General features: G+C 53.8%; 1 protein-coding gene across 1 annotated transcript; it reads right to left on the bottom strand.

Annotated features, from left to right (window-relative positions):
- Positions 1 to 3,907: 3,907 nt before the first annotated feature.
- Positions 3,908 to 10,768, bottom strand: LOC137672334 (opsin-5-like). Its single transcript, XM_068416484.1, has 6 exons — positions 10,687 to 10,768; positions 8,741 to 8,828; positions 6,947 to 7,109; positions 6,212 to 6,339; positions 5,264 to 5,592; positions 3,908 to 4,462 (listed from the first exon to the last, which is right to left on the bottom strand). Exons 1-6 carry the CDS (start codon positions 10,687 to 10,689, stop codon positions 3,908 to 3,910), a joined length of 1,266 nt encoding a protein of 421 aa, XP_068272585.1. The 5' UTR covers positions 10,690 to 10,768.
- Positions 10,769 to 18,799: the final 8,031 nt, after the last annotated feature.

The raw sequence follows: 18,799 nt of genomic DNA, 5'->3' as shown, positions 1-18,799 counted from the left end.
TCATTCTAAAGCTTAAGAAAATGTTACATTTGTCAAAACTTGGAATTAAACCAGCTTTGTTCTCTCTCACAATACGCACTAACTTCCTTACTTTGGAACAAATAGAGGACGTTTTTACCATTATTTCAGTGACCAATTTTCGTATTCATTTATCAATGCATTAACTTTTCTGTGACAACCACTTCACAGTTTGGATTTCTTTGCTTAAAGTAGTATGTTTAGAAAAGAAAAGTTACCTATATCCATATTGACTTGCCTTGCAGTTAGTTTAGATTTCCTATTTTATCAGACCAATTTTAAACTCTAATCCTCTTTCCACAAGTACTAGCAGCCCCAGCCTAACTTGGTGTCATCTGCAAATTTGTGGAAGTGTAAACTTGATTTTTTTCTGCTGTCTCAAATATGGAACCTCCAGGAAGTACAAGGCAGGTGTTGCTCATCACAGAGGCCCCAAAGTTCTGCCAAGCTACAAACCCAGTGGCTGTTTCTCCCGACAACCAAGGAGCCGTGCAAAGGAGAGGCAGGGGGAGCCCAGAGCACAGCTTTTGGCAGCTCAGAGCCTCCCAGAAGTGATTTTTTCCCACTTTCAGCCCATCCTGCAGCCCTGTGTTAGCACACGACAAGGTGCCTTGGCTGCTGATGGCAAAATCCATCACCCACAGTGGGGAACAGCAATGGCACCCAGCAGCTCCCACTGCCAGGCAGGGCTGAGCCCAGCCCCGGGTCCCCATTTCTGTGCCAGTGATGTGGCCACAGCATTGGCCCAGGAGCAAGGGGAGTCACCGAAACTCCCCAAGCTACCCCGGGGCTGCTGGCACAGGGCAGGCATTTCCACAAGCCCCGCAGCCCTGCCTGGTTAAGGATGCAACAGAGCCACTCACAGCAAACAAGAGAAAGGTGTTTCAGCAGTGGCTCTCATCCCACCAGTTAGTGCACAGCCAGGCAAGGTCCCCAAGGACCCATGACACAGTGGGGACTGCGGGGAGCAGACCCCCCTTCCCTCCCTGCAGGCTGTGCCAGGAGGAGGTGATCCCTGCACCAGGAGGGGACAGTCCAGGTGGCCACCTCGCCCAGGAGGTGCCTGCTGGCACCACCATGCCATGGGAGAGGCGACAGGACACCCTGCAGAGCCTCTGCCCAGGCTTCACTCCACTACTCAGGAGGACAGCAAACCCGCTTTGCCCCCTCACCACTGCCAGCTCACATGCCTGCTTTGTGCCTCAGTTTCCCCACTAGTCAAACACCCCTTGCAAAGCCCCCTCTGAGCTGCTTGATTCTTGGGGCTACTAAAACTGCAGTCAGACTATTCAGCCTAACAGCACCGAGTGGGAAACACAGCGACCACCACACACGGGACCGTGCACCCAGCCCAAACCAAGGCAGCCCTGGCTGGTTCCCTGCACCAGGACCAGGCACTGACCAAGCAGCAGCACAGCACTGCAGCCTCCAGCTCAGAGCTGGGGACTGTCCTACAGCAGCACCAAAAGCCAAAGAAATGAGTTCCCAACACCAGCAACCACCTCCCAAACCCTGCTCGACCCCAGCCGCTCACACAGACCCTACCTCAGCCCTGAGGGGCAAAGCCACCATCCTCCTCCTCACAGCCCCAGGCTCACCCCACCAGCAGCCACCACAGGAGCTGCCCTGGCAGGGAGGGGGAGGCTCTTGTCCTCAGGTAATCGGTGGCAGCTGGTGGCCCTGTTCCCAGCTGGGGACACTGATTGCATCAGCCCCAGCTGTGCCCCGGGGAGGGGTCCAGCCCTGCAGGTAGGAGTCACCTGGGTTATGGCAGCCTGGGGTCGTGCCAGGGGAGCGACCGTGGACCTGCTGCTTGGCCTGGCCACAGTGCAGGGAGTTAATTAAATTGATTTGGGTTTTGCTAATATATTGCACATCTTTAGGCTGGTTTTTTGCATAGCAGGAGTAGGAAGCAAAGGCAGGAGCGTCGCTCCCTGCGTGGCCTTTCAGTTATTCCTTGGCTCTTGTGCATAAACCCTGCCCTGCCCCAACCGTCTGCACCTGCAGGTATCACACAGGGGCAAAACCATCCCGGGGAGGATGCGAGTGCACCCCAGAGGTATCGGTGACCCTCTCCTGTCACGGGGAAACTGCGAGGTAAAGCGGCTACATGGAAATGACCGAGGGGCAAAAGCAAGTACCACGGCTGCCGTGCTGTCGGGCGCTCATCAGAGCTGTGCTGCAGGAGCCGCTAACGATGGCACACAGGGAAAGCAGGGCAGGACTGCCCGCACCCCAGCACCCTTCGCTGCTTCGCTGGGTGCGTCTGCGCTTTCCCCACTCAGAGCTCGCACTGGCCCCGGTGCCACCTCCGCTGGAGCTGGGCCACAACATTGAGGCCAAAAACCTTGATGCTTTTAACGCCTGGGTTCAGCAGTACCAATTTTGTAGCTTAAATGACCGGCGGTCTGCTCCCCCGGGGACCCCGCCTGCCCCCCGTGTTTCCGCACACCCCTGCAGCCAGCGGGTCTGCTGTGAAGTGCTCTGTGTCCTCGGAAGAGTGGGGGCTGCTGTGTCTGTGCTGAGAAAAGGCAGCGATACCTCCCGGTTCTGGGATCGACGGCTAAAACCAGTGACACCTGCATCTGGAGAGCGGAGGGAGAGCTGGGGGTCAGCGCACAGGCAGGCAGAGCCAGTGATGGTTCCCCAGCACCCGGGGCACAAAACGGTTCCCTCTTCCCATGTAGCACGTCCGTGATTTAATGCCGCAGCTCCGGCGATGGGTTGTGGCAGGGTTTTGTTCCTTGACCAGTGACAACGTAAAGCGCTCCCAAGAGTAACCGGCCGGCTGGGTGCCACAGGGCAGCACCTTTCCCACCGCTGCTACTGACTCTTCTCATCACTTTGGGTGCAGCTTTTAATTTTTTGGAGGCATAACCACCCTCTCCCAGCACCCTGGCTGTGTTAGCCAGCCCCTGCAAAGCAAAACCAGCTCCCGCTGTGCCCGAGGCAGGGCACACAAGCGGCTCGGTGCTGGGGATGGGACGGGGACCCCCGAGCCCAGCTCCGGGTGAGCCTCACCACAGGGCCGCCAGCAGGAGAGAGGGGGCTGCAGGCCCCGCGCCTGCCACGAACTTCTCTGTTGATGGCTTTGCATCGGGCCCCGTCACAGCCTCTTGGTCCTTTTTGTTCCAGATGATGCCCCGTTGTCCCAGCTGCCAGGAGACACCCTCCAGCCACAGCCCTGGCTCCGGGATGGTGCCTGGCCATGGATTCGCCATCCCCTGCCCGCAGAGCACAACCTGGGACTGCTATTACTCGCACCGGGATTATTTTAACCCCAAATCCTTACTCTAAAGACAAGCTCCCATTTCGATCTCTAGGATGGGGCTGGGTTTGCATTCAAATCGAGGGAGTGGGGTAACCCAGCCTGCGCAGAGAGCAGTCTCTGGAGAGGTATATAAAGATGCTTCGTAATCCCAAGTGAGGTAGCTGAGCGGCGTGGTCCCGCTCCCCGATGGGAAAGGACATGGTCAGCGGGGGCTGTGGGAAATGCTGGAAGGAGGATGCCTCTCAGGGCTTCCTGGCCCCCAGCCCTCCCTGCCAGGCACAGTTTCTTGTGACAACCGAGTTCCTACTTGGTCATCAGAGCACCAGGATGGAAAAACAAAGGCCAAGGGCCCAGAGAGCAAGGCGCAGGAAAAGCTGCACCCTGGACTTGCACCCTGGGCAGATTTCAGGCACTGGGGTCTATTTTTTCTTTTTTTTTTGCAAGTGCAAAAGTCAGGCTCAGAGTTGCAAGAGCCAAACCAGAGGGGGAGGCAAGGTTGGTCTTCAGTTTTCATGTCACTTCATCTGCAGAACACGCTGGGAACCCATCAGATACGTAGGTAAGAGAAAAGTTGCGCTTGGGTTTGTCTTCCAGGGCGCTGGTAGGACACAGCTGGGCTCAGAGAAGGTCCTTCATGACACCCGACGGCAGGGCTGCCTCTGCCACGTTCGCAGCGCCCAGGCCTGACCTTTTCCGTGTGACCAGCACCATCACCTGCACCGTCCTCTTCAGCCCTGGCTGGCAAGCAGCTCCGTCGGCCAGGACGGCGAGGGGAGCGCGCCGGGGCGAGCTGCTGGGCGCCTGGGGGAGCGTGTAGCACTTGGGGTAGTTACTGAAACACTCAAAAGTGTCATCGCAGTTTCTGCAAGCCCCGGGGTGGTCACCAAAGCCCGGGGACGGGAAGGGCTGGAGCACAGCACTGGGGCAGCTGCAGCAGAGGAGGGTGCGGATGGCCTGGAGGAGCACCGCGTCTTTGGAGAGGAACTTCTGGAAGTTGGGCTTGAAGAGCAGGTACACCAGGGGGTTGTAGAGCGTTGAGGACTTGGCAAAGACAGCCGAGAGCACGAAGGCCAGCGCCGGCACCTGGCTGGCATCACCGAGGACTGCCCACAGGGCAACGATGGCGTAAGGGGTCCAGGCAGCCAGAAACCCCAGGCACACAGCAATGCTCAGCTGGAAGAGAAGGAGATGGAGACGGCAGCGCCGTGAGCCTCCTGCGGCACAGGTGGGATGCTGACCCCCCCCAAACTGAGAGGCTGACAACACTGCTCTGTGCAACAGGACCCCACACAGTCGGTCCCGTCCCCAGGGAAGGGTGCTCAGCCTTCTGGACCCGTCGCACTGCAGCATCGGGGCGTCAGACATCGGGGCAGCCACTCCGCACGTCCCCGTGCGGGCACACAAACCTGCACCCGCTTCAGGCGACTCACGCCCGTCCCACCCGGGAAACCGGGAACAGCCTCAGCCCGCCGCGGCACCCAGCAACCCGGCTGGGACCAGGCCAGCACCGGGCTCCAACAGCCTTTCAGCAGCGCCCAAATCCCTCCAGCAACGTGTGTGGGACCGAGCGAGGGGCTCTGGGAATAGGCCATGCTCAGACCCCCCTCCTCTACGCAGACACAAACGCTTCCTTCAAGGCCAGGCTTGCAAGCTGTTCTCCTTCGTGTTTTTTATTTTAAAGGGTATCTACTTTTTTTTTTTTGACATATCCCTGGTAAATTACAGTATTAGCGTGTAGTCTGGGGAACAATGACTCAGGCAAGCTCCGTTTATGATCTTTTCCAATGTAATTGAAAATGAAAACTCCTCCACCTGATGGCTTTAAGCAAGGAGAAATGTGCTATTACCCACACTGATACCAGGACCCGCAGAGCCCGTCGGGAGCGGCAGACACGGCTGGCTGGCAGAGGGGTCCTGCTGCATTCACCTGCACACGGGGCGGTGGGGCAGGGGACACCCCGAGCACCCCCCTACCTTCACGACCAGGCTGTGCACGCTGTGGGCTCTGCGCCGGGGGGACGTGTGCTGCCTGACGGCCCTCCGGGACACCCGCACCGTCCAGAGGATCAGCGAGTAGGAGATGAGGATGAGGAGGCAGGGGAGAAGGTAGCAGAAGATGAAGAGGGCGAGGATGTAGAACGTGGCCTCCCTGCTCGAGGCGTTCCAGGCGATGCAGCAGGCTGTCCCGTAGGGCTCGGGGCCATAGCTGCCCCACTCGGCCAGGGGGGCCGTGGCAAACATCAGGGCGTACGCCCAGACGCACAGCAGCAGCACGCCGGCGTGGCACGGGGAGAACTTGTTGCCTGCGGCAGAGGGATGGGGATGAGGTTGGCTTCCCACGGGCAAGGGGGAGCAGAGAGGGGCTGTGACCCCGAGCTGCCCACACCTCCAGCGCTGGGGATGAGGCCAGCTGTCCTGGGACACGGCTGGGGCCACCTGGGCAGGGCAGGAGCTGCCATGGCTCTGCCATGGAGCGGGCAGAGCCATGCCAATGCTCACCCCATGGCCCCGGGACGCCCGGGCATCCTCTCATCCCCTTGGGCAGGCGGCCAGAGCAAGGAGCCACGAGAAACATAAGGGTTTGCCCCAACCCATGCAGCAAGCGGCAGGATCAGCAGCGCAGCCTCGCTCAGCTTGGGAGGGAGGGAGGCTGCCTGGCTGCAGCAGCCTGAGCACTGGGCAGGGAGGGCTGGCTCCGGGACTGCTCAGAGCCATCCCAGACACTGTCATTTGAAGGATGTTTTCCTCTCTGCCAGACTGAAGCACTGGGCGAGGCGAGTTTTTTCCTCTTTGTCCCATCTCCCATCAAATCTAAAACTCCCTGATCTTCTAAGAGCTCAGTATAAAGTGCGGAAAAAAAAAAGGGTTATGTGAACAGAGAGGGGTGTAAGAGCAGATCAGGTAATGCATCCCAGCACCTACCATATGCCGGGTAACAGACCTTCAGGCAGCAAACTGTGCTGAGCACCGTCAGGCTGGAGAGGCTGCACAGCCCGAACAAGACCCCGCAGAAGGCGTAGAGAGTGCACACTGCCTGGTTGAACAGCCACCTGCAAGGGAAAGCTGCGGGTACACCAGCCCTGCCCCTCTGCCTGCAGTGGCGGGCTCACAGCCCCCGCGTGGATGGGACTTGTCCCCGTGGCCCCTGCTCTGGAGGCAGGCTGGGTGTTCCCCAGCTGCTCTCCTGGTGGTGGGGCCTCAGGTGCCAGTTCCACACCAGAAGCAAAGCTGGCCACGCGTGGCGTGGCTGCAACGGGCTGCACGGATACCAGCACCTGATTGCCCAAGACATGGGCATGATGTGGCCCCTGTGACAAGCATCCCAGTGATGAGCACAGATGGAGCCACGGGTGCAGGAGCTGCCCTGATCCATGTCGGCACAGAGCACTGCAGTGCCCACACCACGTGGGTGCCAGCTCGGAAACCCACCACCAAACCCCTTTTACAGCAGGTCTATGTGATAAACGGGAGGGCCAGGGAACAGCAAAGCACCCTGCTTAGGATGGATGTCTGTGAGGTTACACAGTGCCCCAGTGCCACCACACTGACCCCTTGGGCCCCTCCACACCCCCTGTCAGGGATCTCCCCATTTCAATACAGGGTTTGCAAACTGCACCCGGGGCCACTGACCAGTGCAGAGCTGCTTCCACAAGGTACCTGTGTGCAAAGAAGGAGGAGGTGGCCAAGGGGAAGAGCGTCACCGTCATGCTCAGGTCACTGATGGCCAGGTTGACGATGAAGAACTCGGCAGGTTTCAGCATGGACCTCTTCCGATAGGCTACCAGCAGGAGCAGCGAGTTCCCAGAGAAGGACACGATGCCTGCGGAGAAGGCAGAGGAACAGTGTAACAGAGCCGGGAAAGGAGCCAGCATCATCTTGAGATGTTTGGAAGCAAACACTGGAGACGTCTACAGAGGGTGGAAAGGGCTCCAGGCTTTCCCCTCCAGAGCGGGCTGAGCAGGGGAGCCCACGGGACCTGCAGAGCTCTGTGAGCACATCTGGAGCTGCTTTACATTGAATTTGATCCCTTGCCCTTCCTGAGATCCTACAGAGGCGTTTGGTAGGAGGGCAGCAATGGGATGAGACTGCAACGGGCTCCGGGTGCAGAATCTGGCCAGACTCACTCCTTCCAGCTGGAAGGAGCAAAGCGGGAACTTCCTTCCAGCTAGATAAATAACGGGAGCTTTGTGCGATTGCTCTTCTGATGTGAGGCCAAGGAGCTGGGCCCCTTCGCCTTTTTAATTTCTTCCTGGCAACGTCACTCCTGTGAGTCTGTGTTGTCCAATATCACCGTAACAAGATAAACAAGAAGAAAGGCCTTATGAAGATCAAGGAAAATCCAGACTAAACAAAAGAAGGCTCTTTGTTTGCTATTAGTGTATTTAAACAGTGGTGATTAAAATTTTATAACAAGGGCTTTCTCTCTTTTTTTTTTTTTAATTATGTAATTGTGCTTTCATTGAAAAGAGGTTTCAGTGTCCTCAGAAGGGGAATCTTCGCTGCTCTTGGGGCAGGTTGGGTAGCACAAGAGTTTCTCCCTAATGGATTAGGCTGTAAATTAAATATCATGGTAAGAACCAGCTTCCAAAGCTGCTGAATGGCCAACACTAAAGTTCCTCTCAGGAACAGGGTTCCCACACAAGACCTGGCCAAATCCGGGGCTTTGAAGGCTTTGGAGTCGCTGGAGGGTAGAGTACTGAGATGTTTCTCCGTGTTCCCAGCCTCACGAGGCGTTTTTCCCACAGAGCTGGTCTCACATCTGTACTAAGCACACTTGATTAGCTTTACTAACTCCTAGGAGCTGTAGGTGCCCGTAGGACTGCTGGCAGTCCCAGTGGCATGAGCATCCCTTGGGTTCCCCATCCTCGCAGGCATGAAAAACTCTTCTAGCATTTGGGAGACAACGTGCTCAGGGCTCAGGAAGCTGGAAGGTTTTTCTCTGCCCATCATTCACTTCTGGCCCACACCAACCAGGACTAGGCCATCTCAGAGCACGTCCCAGCCCCTCAGTTTTCCCGCTGTCTTTGTGGTGCCACTAACTCCAAATCACAGGACATTCACCAGCATCTTCTGCTGAAAGCAAGGGCCAGCTGGAGGTCCAACTCACCTTCAACAGTCATGAGGCTGGCAATGCTAACAGAGTCCCTGTCCATCTCACATCAGGTGGCAGCAGGAGGAGTTACTGCACATCCCTCAAAGGTTGTTCTATCCAAACATCTAAAAACATAACTGGTACTGGCAGTTCCCCTGAGAGGGGAATGCAGTCACCGAGCTCTGGCCAGATCATCCTTTTGAGTTATGTCGGGAGGGCTAATGTAGGAAGGGCCAGTTTGATTATTCTGCTAATAACACTGCTGGAAGCACCAGTGACTGCCAAGGGCCTGAATGTCCCTGGCAGGCACCTGGGCTGCCCGCAGCAGGAGAGAGGTATAACAGGCTGTCTTTCCTTACCAAAGATTAAATAGAGCGTGCCAAAAATCAGGTCTTCTCTCTCCGATAAGGTGGAGATGAACACCGAGGTGTTGGATGCATTTCCCATCTGCAAAGCAAGACACAAGTACAAGTGAGAGTGAATTTTGGCTAACGAAGGAGCGCTCAGCTTCCCTGGTTCCCAGGGAGGACAGCCCTGCAACACGCTCCTGGCACGGGGCTACGACCAAGCCAGCAGCGTGCAACCCCCCAGCCCTATGGCTGCGGGGGGTGGCTTCATTAACGCTGCGGGCAGCACCGACCCAAGCGGGTGGGCACGGCCGATAACAGGATCAGGCTGGGAATCTCACTTGATCGCCTTTTCTTCGATTACAGATTTTACTGATTAGCATTAGCCTTGGGATCTACATTTTCTTTGCAAGTCTCAGCCGTGTGCTGACTGCGGCAGGCGCTGCGTGTTTGGACACGGGGACCGGCTGCTCGGAGCTGGAGGCTTCGTGTTCTGCAGAGTCCCCTGCCTCCTCCAGCTTGCCTCGTCCTTCACCTGCCTCTGCCTGTCCCTGAGTCTGCATCAGCAGAGAGTCTTGGCCCAAACTCTCCTTGTGATGCGGCCAAGACCTGCTCATGTGCCATCCCGGCGGCACATTAATTGCCTCTCCGGTGAGATGTGCACTGTGTGTGCTGAGAAGGGCCCATGCAGACAAGGGGACTTGCAACAAGCTGTTCATCAAACCCCAGACCAGGAGACCCCACAGCTGGGGACAGAAAGGAATTGTCACCCCAATCATCACTGCTCCTGCCTGGGACCTTCCTTCTCCTACTGTTACTGAATCTGGTCCGTGCTGCCAGCAGTGCAGGCGGTGAAGAACTTGATGGTGAACACACGTATTAACAAAAAAAAATAAAATAGTAGTAAAAAGTCATTCCCTTTCTCGGGGTGCCTGACTCAATCACTGAGTTTTATCGACCTAATTAGTTTCTCTGTTATTTCGTGCAGCTGAGCCAAAGGTTCCCAAGTGCTTAAGAAGTTAATAGGGGGTAGTAGAGCGGAACAGCAGACGTGTTTCAGTATATTCACTCCCTTCACTGATAACAAATAAATGGAAAAATATTTTGCTCAGGTGAAGAAAAAAAAGAGAGGGGGTGAGAGAAAATAATGGTTTAATTATATCTTTCAATAGCTGTTAGCTCGCTTGCTGGGATGTTCAATGCATGCAGTACTCCTGCCTCCTTCCCCAAGGTCCCTACCTGCACGCTGCGGGAGAACCGAGCACAGGGAGCAGGGCTGGGGAGGGGAAGGCAGCTGGGGCCAGCCACGGCATGGTTTGACTCTCACAAGTAGCAACGGGCTGCTTATTCCTGCCCCACAGCCTGGTCTTCATAGGGCCATGCTGCGAGCTGGAACAGGGGACGGATCTGGCCCTGTGGGGAGGAGGTGGATAACAATAACAGCCCCAGCACAGATCCCTACCTGAGCTCCAACAGCCGTGAGGCGGCTCGGGAGCTATGGCACGGGCTGAGAGCCGTGGGGACGGAGCCTTTCCTTCCCCCGGGTTTTGCTGACATGGAGTTCATGAACAGAACAACCGCCCTTTTTATCTGTACCTGGGCTAAAAGGTCCACCTCACACCCAAGGCTGCATTCAGAGAGATGGAGCTGATTACTTGAAGTCATGAGTAAATTAACTTTGAGTGTAAATGTATTTCAAGACACTAATTTGTGTTAAACTGCCAAGAGATCCTGCCAATAGTTCTTCATTGTTATGGGCCAGTGTTACTGGCCCATACAGCCAAATACCGATGGACCATGGTTCCTCTGGCCTACTTCATGGCTTTCTTGGGTTAGGTGGGCACACAACCTATGGGATGTTTACAGCTCACATAGTCCCACTTGCTACTTTTCAGTGAGCCTATCTCAAGCATCTCATGTTAAGTGATCAAATACTTTTATGGTCGGTGCCTACATACCATGAGTATGACGGAGTTGCCTCTGCAGGCCAGGCAGGATGCTGGTTCATTTAGTTAATGGGAGCTGCAATGGTCATCCATGGTTCTCAACTCACGCTGTTGAACTTCTGGCCTCTCTGGATGGTTCCTGCTCCCCTTATGAACAGAAGTGGTGGAAAGCAAGAGAAATGGTCTGTGCAAAAGAGTCCCAGCAAGTGGGCACTACACAGGAAGAGGTGTCATGCACTGAAGACAGAAGGAGCAACAGCAAGGCAGGTTTTGGCTCACTCGCTCTAGTAGACATGGCCAAAGGCCTTGTGCTGCTGGCAGGCTCCCACATCCTTGAGACATGTTTTGCCCAGGTTACTGGTTTGACAGCTTGATACAAATGTGATTTTAAATTAAGTTCCATTTATATCATCCTGCTAAACTGACTGAGGCTCTGAGGAAGCTGTGTGGCACACTTGCCTCCTTCCCCAACTCATTTATTGGCTTCTGGTGATGAGAAAGTGATACTGTACTGGTTTGAAATGCCCCATCCTCCTGCCTGGGTCTGGAAATTCTGGTCTGTGGCATTGTATGGACATCGTGAAGGCAAACACGCACAGCCTGAAGGTCTAACCACTTCTATTTGGGTTCCCTAGTACAAAAGAGCTTCCTGCTGCAATCTTTCACTTCAGAGAAATTTATTGTCTCTTTATTGACTGTCCAGTGGAGATTGAGGTTCTCCCTCAAGATTTTCACTGACAATCCCAACTTGTTGGACACAAGTGCTGGAAATCCCTAGCAGGAAAAAGCAAAACATTTCCCAACCTTTCTTCGCCTGCTCTGTGCAAATCTTGTCCCTAGCCTCAAATCCTCACCATATTACACAGTGACTCATAAAGAACAGCAAAATAAATGGGGTTTGTGTTCAGGTTTTGTTTAAAACCTTGTGAGTAATTTTATCTTAAGAAAAAGCAGCAATGGCAAATCTGGGCATTAGTGGAAGACTAAAGTTTGCTGGCTGCAAGACAGACAACTAGGAGATCTAAGGCTTTAGGTAAGATCCAAGGTACTGACAGGACAACGCAGAAAAGTTATCAGATTATATTTCTCGCCCACAAGGAAGCAGAAAAGGTTGGAGTCCAACTTCTCCCTTTTTCAGGCCACCTTCTAAAAGGTTTGTGAAGAAATGGGCTTTCCTCCTCACCAGCACATGCAGGAGCAGACAGGGCAGGGTGAGAACATCACTCTGATGCATATTCATAATTGTCAGGGTGAAAAAGCTGCTTCAGAGTATTTAATTTCACAGCTAACGAAAATCCAATCTCAATGTGCTTTCTATGATGAATGTCCTTAGAAGCCCACCTCTCCCTTCCTAGTATGTCAAAGCATTTTAATTGATGCTAAGGTTAAATTTATTAGAAAACCACGAAGTTATTAGACCCACAGTACGACACTGTGGATGTGGAAAGGGAAGGAGGGAGGAGGTTTTGCTACATATTCATCAGCTTCTAAGTTTCTCTTCAGAATTCCTTGAGAAAGCGACTCTCTCTTTCCCCTTAACCACAAACAGATAAAAAACGGACAGATCTCCCAGAGGCACATTTTGGATGCATGCCCTAAGATATGAGCCTGTGCCTTTGGGATAACTGCACACACCATCAGGCTAGCTCTGTCTGGGGCACTGAGTTGCACCACTTGTCCATACAAGTACCTTCAGTGTTGAGACCCAGCCAAGGGCTCAGAGTGCTGGAGTGATGTCCCAGGCTGCAGAGTGACACCTGGGAATGGGACTGGGAGTCACTCACCCTGGGAGCAAAGTTGGGGCAGGGGAGAGTGAATCCAGCAGGAGAGGAGAACGTCGAGGTGCTGGACACTGGCAGCCCCCCTTGTACTATGGGTGGGCAGGAGGACAAAGCACTGGTGGTGAAAGGGGGCTGCTGGGTTCATCTCCTCCACAGAGCACCCTGGATGCTGAATGCTTCACAGCACAGTGAAAATAATCTCCTTTACTCTCCTGTGCTCTTTGGAGGGTAAAGACTGTCCATGGTACAAGGACAGGTGATTTATACCTCCCTGTACCAGACCGAGTGACTCTAGCCATGAGAATGATGTCCTTCATTAACCTAATTGGAACCAACCTTTATTTAGAGCTGAACAAATCATTCCTGAAATTCTCATAATGCATAGTTCCCCCCTAGGCCATATTTCATTCTTCCTCAAGAGCCCTTTGAAGCAAACATGCTGAACACAGCACACACACACACCACCTCTCCGAGATACTTCAGCAGAGCATACGTGCATTAAGAACATGGAGCCTGGGAAAAAGGAGGGACTGTGGTCACACAGCTGCACGGGTGACGAGACAGGGCATGGTCCAGCATAAACAGTCTGGGAGGAATTGTTCCCGCTCCTCAGCATGCATGCACACACGCAGCAAAGGAAGGAGGGAACTGGCAAAGCTTGCAGGACTCATTTCCTTCAGATCCCTGGCAGGTCTCCATCCTGCAATACGTCAGGAGAGCTACAAGTGTCCTGTGAGATCAAGCTGGCAAAAAGTAACAATAATCCAGGGGAGAGGAACTTCTATTTCTGACATTACTTGGGATAGGCCTTATTTTTATGGTCGTGCTTGAGCTATTTGTAAAGCACACATCTCTCATTGTAATACAGAAAATGATAAAAATGCATCTCTTGCACTGATGGACATGCTGATGTCACTGACACACGGAGAACAAATCAGTCTTATAGGAATGTGGAGAGCTATCATTTTTGTATCTGAAAGTAAATCACAAACTAGATCCTGGAAACTTACCATAGCTATGTGCAGCAAGTGAGGCTAGGATCAGCACAGAAACTACTGCAAAAATCTCAGACTTTCCCCTGCTGCATTCACTGGGGCTTGTGAAGTCTTTCCCCCTAGATGAACTAGAAGGTGGAGCACTTGTCTGAGCTCCTCTGTAAGGGGGATGCTGGGACCTCTTCACACCTGGGCCCAGGAGGTGCTTACATGGTCTTTACCCTTGTGGAAAACAAGATGGTGAGTAACCTGCTTCCCTGCCAATTCACAAACCTGTTCTGGTTCTGCTTGCTCTGAGCTGCTCCCTCAGGTGAGCGTGTGGCGGAGGGGGAAGCTTGCACAAGCCACCTCCTCTTCTGTCATATGTAGTGGAGAGTCACAAGCTGCAGAAGCATTGGTGCAGGTACTGAACACGGTCACACTCATTTCTGACAGAAACAGCTGCTGGAGTTTTCTTCCAACTCAAAAGCATTTCAAAAACATGACTATGCTCCATCAAGACTAAATCTGTAACTCCTCTGGGAGGGACTTCAGACAAGAATGTCCCATCAGGGGCTAGCCAGCCAGCACAACGCAGCCCTTTAAAATCAAACTGCTTGACCACGTAGTCTTTGGGCATACAAAGCTGCTGTTGAATTTGATTTAAGCTCCATTGCTCAGACTGTTCTGAGAAGAGACAGGCTGTGAAAGCTCCTTTCCCCTCAATTTAATCAGACTTCAAAATGAGATGAAGTTTTCCAAGCAGCTGCTGCCACAGGTACATTACCAGGAAACCCTCGTATTCTGCATCCCGGACCCTATTCTTGTGTTCATGGGAAGAATCAAACCTAAACCTACATCCCATGTCCATATCTGGCACCTGGGAGGTCACTGGCATGGCTGGACTGGTCTGATCACATGCACTGTCTACCTGGAAAACCCTATGTTCTATTCTGTGTGATGGTTGGTTTTTCCCTTTTCCTCCCCAGACTGGGACAGTTGCTTTTCTCCAGCCAACATGCCACAAAGCCAGAGCCTTTCTTGGAGAGGAGAAGGAAACCTGATGAGCCTGGAAAACTCCGCTGACCTCCAGTTTCTTTCAATAGTAAATAGGAGGAATCGATTTCTGCAATTCCCAGCACAGGGGAAGCTTAGACACTGCTGCCTGCCTAGCAAATAAAGCAAGCCTTAAAAAGTCATACAAGAGCAAAAGAGCATCGCGGAGTGACTGCTCAGTACCTGAAGGGCAGATCGTACTGCAAGGAATGGCAGCCCTCGGTCGCCTACCCAAAATCACTGTAGATTACAGAGTTTTCCAGTGCCAGGGCTGCCCATCCCAATCGCTTACAGACAGAAAAAGTCTGCTTTCTGCCTCCCCCCCGTTAGCCACCCGGGGCTCTTGCAAGCCCCTTTGAGAGGGGGTGCCACCCCATGCACACACGCACCCTAAAGCTCTCAGTGAGATGTGTCACTCACACACACGCACCAATGCCCAGAGCACCCAGGGCTGGCACGGCTGGTCCCCCGTGCCCACCCCGGGGACACGCACTGCCCCGGTGCTGTGCCCCATCGCCCCCCGGGGGAGTGTGTCTCCCACAGCCCCGGGGACACAGCCAGCGGGGCTGGGCTCCCTGCCCTCCTGCACCTCGGGACACCCGCGGGGACCGTGTCCTCCCACACGCAGAGCCGGGGATGCCCGGGGGCACCGTGTCCCTGCCGGGGATGCCGGGGGCAGCACCTCCCCCGCGGCCGGGCCCCCCTTACCTTTCCCGGAGGAGCCCCCGGCGCAGCCCGGTCCGCTCTCCGCCGCCAGAAACTTGCCGGGGCTCCCGCGGCAGCTCCGCGGGGCGGCGGGAGGAGGAGCGAGTGGTGCGCGCAGGTTCCGCGCCCGCGGGAGCGCGGCGGCTGCCACCGCGTTTCAGCACCGCCGGCCGCGGACAGCTCCGCTCCCGCCGCGCCCTGCCCGGGCCCTGCCCGCACCGGGGCGAGCCCTGCCCTGCCCGCACCGGGCTCAGCCCCAGCTCAGCCCGGGCACCCGCCTGCCCCTGCACCCTCCTCCCCAGCCGCACGCCCCCACTAACTGCCCTCGGAGATGCTAGTTTCATAGCAAGAGAAACTGAGGCACGGAGAGCGCAGTTTAAAGCAGCACCCCGTGGCCTCAGCACCCCCAGGCTCACTTTTCCCTCTCCCCTCGGCCACCTCCTCTCATCCCCCCTCAAGGGAGGCAGGCTGGCAATTCACTCACCTCTCCCCGAAGATCTGGCTGGCCACCCAGCAGGACACCATGCTGTGCTGTGAGGTGCTCCGAGGACATGCTTGGAGTGACGGAGGAGACAAGGAGGTGGGGATCGCTGTGCGGAGCCTGTTGCCAATCGGAGCCGGGTTTTGTTTCCCACCCAAATCATTTGACCTGTCTCTGCTTGGCAAAACACGAGTCACCACCATCACTTAACCAGACGTTTTGTTAATTCTCTCCACACCAAGAGCTTTCCCTTGGCTGCCAGTAAGAAACGGGAACAATATCAAAAATCCTAGCGCTCATTTTTAGAGCTCCCACTATTGTCAGGGCTGCTGGTCAGCTTGGATTCGGGTGCTTAAATTTGCTTCAGAAAGGAACCCCGAAGCTGGAGAAATGGATAGCAATAGCACAGCAATAGCCTTACGTACCCTACGTGCTTTGGAAAGAGCCTTCATGAGAAACATTTATGGACTAAACAGCTATGTAAATAGATACATCCTGAGATTATTATAAACTGAAAGTTAGTTGTTGTTTGTGCTCCAGAAACACAAAGGCCTCAGCCAAGTTTGAGGCCCCGTTGTGCAGTCCCCTCCACATGGCCAGAGTTAACCCCCAGAGCCCCACATCCCTCAGAGAACGTGCCCCATTTTCTCCCTCTCACCTGGGATGGGCCTGAGGCACGACATTCAGTGACATGCCAAGGGACACAGACAGTCCTCAGCAGAGTCACAAGCTCACAGAGGAGCAGCAGCACTTCCGACTCCACACCGCGCTGTACACAGGGACTGCAAATAGCTACTAAACTTTGTGGGCACGTTTGCACAATTGCGTTATTTTTTTTAGCATAATTCCCTTGGGAAACAGACCTCCATCTCAGTCTGTCTTCCTTCAACAACACCACTCCTCCCCAATAGCACTTCATTCATCAGCCATTCTCATCCAGATTTGGAAGAGGGACTGAAGTCTTTGAGATAATTTAGTTCTCACTTGGTCTATGCAGTGGGGAAAGACCCAAAGGAGCTTGCTAAGAAGGTGAGAAAGCTCAGTGGAGATACCGTGGGGCAGGCAGCTGATCAAGCAGCACCCACAGACCCCTGCTTGCTGCCTCCCTTCTTGTCTGCAAGAGATTTGTCGAGAGAGATGGAGGAGCCAGGGGTTACAGAGGTGACGAGACAGAAGACCAAACCTGCAGGAAACTAGACTTCGTGAGGTCAGTTGTTCATGGAACAGCTTTTTTTCTTAAAGCCTAAGTCGTGCTTAAACCCAGACCTACCACACTCTTTCAACACTGCTTTTTTATGTCAATGGTCGAGGCACAGAGCAAGACTTTAAAGGAGTACTTTTGATCTGGGATTTAACCCACAGGTTGGTTTCTAGAAATCACAATTGACCTGAAGCATAATTCTTTGCTGTGAATCCTAGAGATTTTGATATAGCCTTTGTTATCTCAAGCATCTGTTTTTGTTTTCTAAGCTCTCCCTTCTTCTTCCTCCCTCTCCCCCCACCCCAAAAAAAAAAAATCTAGAAAGAAAGAAAGAAAGAATATTTGAGCCACCAGCACCCCAAAGGAACAAGAGCCCAATCGACAGAAAATGACCACAGGACGCTGGCAGCATTACAAAGACAACAGAAGAGGTATGTCAAACCTCCACAATGTCACCTGTCCCAGAACGAGTGTTTCTGGCTGCCAGCCAGGAGAGTCTACAGCGGCAGAGACCTGCCAAGCACGTACAGCCCATCATTAGGCAGGGGACTCTGAGAGCCATGTTCCCCTTCCAACACCAACATTAATCACACCGTTGGGACTGTGACCCTGTTTCATTTTTCTGTCTCTCCCTCTCTGCCCCGTGGGCCGCAGGCAAAGGCTGACCAGAAGTTCTTGATTCCTCTTTGGTCACCTCCTGAAGAGACCTACTCCAGTTCAATCTTGAGACTGTAAGTACTGAGTTTTGCTCCCAGACCATTGAAGCCCATTTGCACCAGCTGCGGCAGCTTTGTACAGAAGATCCTGTTGGTCTAAGGTTCCAGCTATTCCTCCAAAAGAGACCAGGGTTTAACTCTCTAAATGCCTGTTTAATCCTGTTCTCCTGCCAAGAACACCTTCCCTGCTGGAAGATACTTTCTCCTGATGCTTTTATAAGTCTGTGCTAATCAAATCAAACAAGCCTTTTCATGTAATTAAACATTTAGGGTTTTAAGCATATGAATGCAGAATTTACAGCATAATTGCAGAAAACTGAGGGGAACAGCAGTGAGTACAGGGACATGGGAACTCCCCTGCTGACCGGTGAGCCAGGAGGACATTGCAGCAGCTGGCAGGACCTCCCCTTTAACAACACCAGCCTCCAGACCCAGCAGCAAGTCTTCCAGATTCCACCTTTGAAATGAAGCTTATGGGCTCTTTTTCTTACAAAGAACTTGAAAATTAAAACAAACAAATGAAATCAAATTACTATGGCCTTCAAAACAGGTATCTGGGTTCTCCTTCAGCCAAGGGAAGCTGGTAGGGGACGAAAACGCACATGCACACATGCTACATCCTCCTGTCCATAGGAACCCAGTAAGTCATGTTATAGCCAAAGAACAACACCTCTCACCTCCTCAAGCTTTCAACCAGCTCTACACGCAGTGACAAAAATCTACGAAAGTTGCCTTGTTTTGCAGCTGCCCCAATGAAACATTATATTCCCTGCTGCTCGCTCAGCCTTCCAGGGCAGGTCTCTGCTTCCTCACACGCTGCTCTCCCCCGCGGGGCCGGCTCCCCTGCTCCCCAGCTGCCCAGCGAGGAGGCAGGTATCACTTTTGCACCAGGTGAAGAAGGGACAGTGCAGCCCAGCTGCTCCCTGTCAGAGGTGCTTTGCAGTGCTGTGTCCTCACCCAGCCTCAGCTCAGCATTTCTGAAGTCCAGGTGGTGGGAAGTAACCTGAAACTCATATCCCTCTGCCTTTTAGAAACCACCAGCTCGCCACCAGATACGGGACCCTTTCCTGGGAGCCCCTCATTAAAATGCCGGCAGCCAACTCTGATGGTGTTGGAGATAAGAAGATGAGACTTTGGGAACCACTAGTCTGGTTGCATTTGGATTTCCTTCCCTGTGGCTCTGCCTCTGTGCTGGAAGCCACCGACTGCAA

The sequence above is a fragment of the Nyctibius grandis genome, chromosome 19, assembly GCF_013368605.1.
Source record: "Nyctibius grandis isolate bNycGra1 chromosome 19, bNycGra1.pri, whole genome shotgun sequence".
Taxonomy (NCBI): domain Eukaryota; kingdom Metazoa; phylum Chordata; class Aves; order Nyctibiiformes; family Nyctibiidae; genus Nyctibius; species Nyctibius grandis.
Note: the sequence above shows the minus strand (reverse complement) of the source record. Positions and strands in the feature narration are given on the sequence as shown.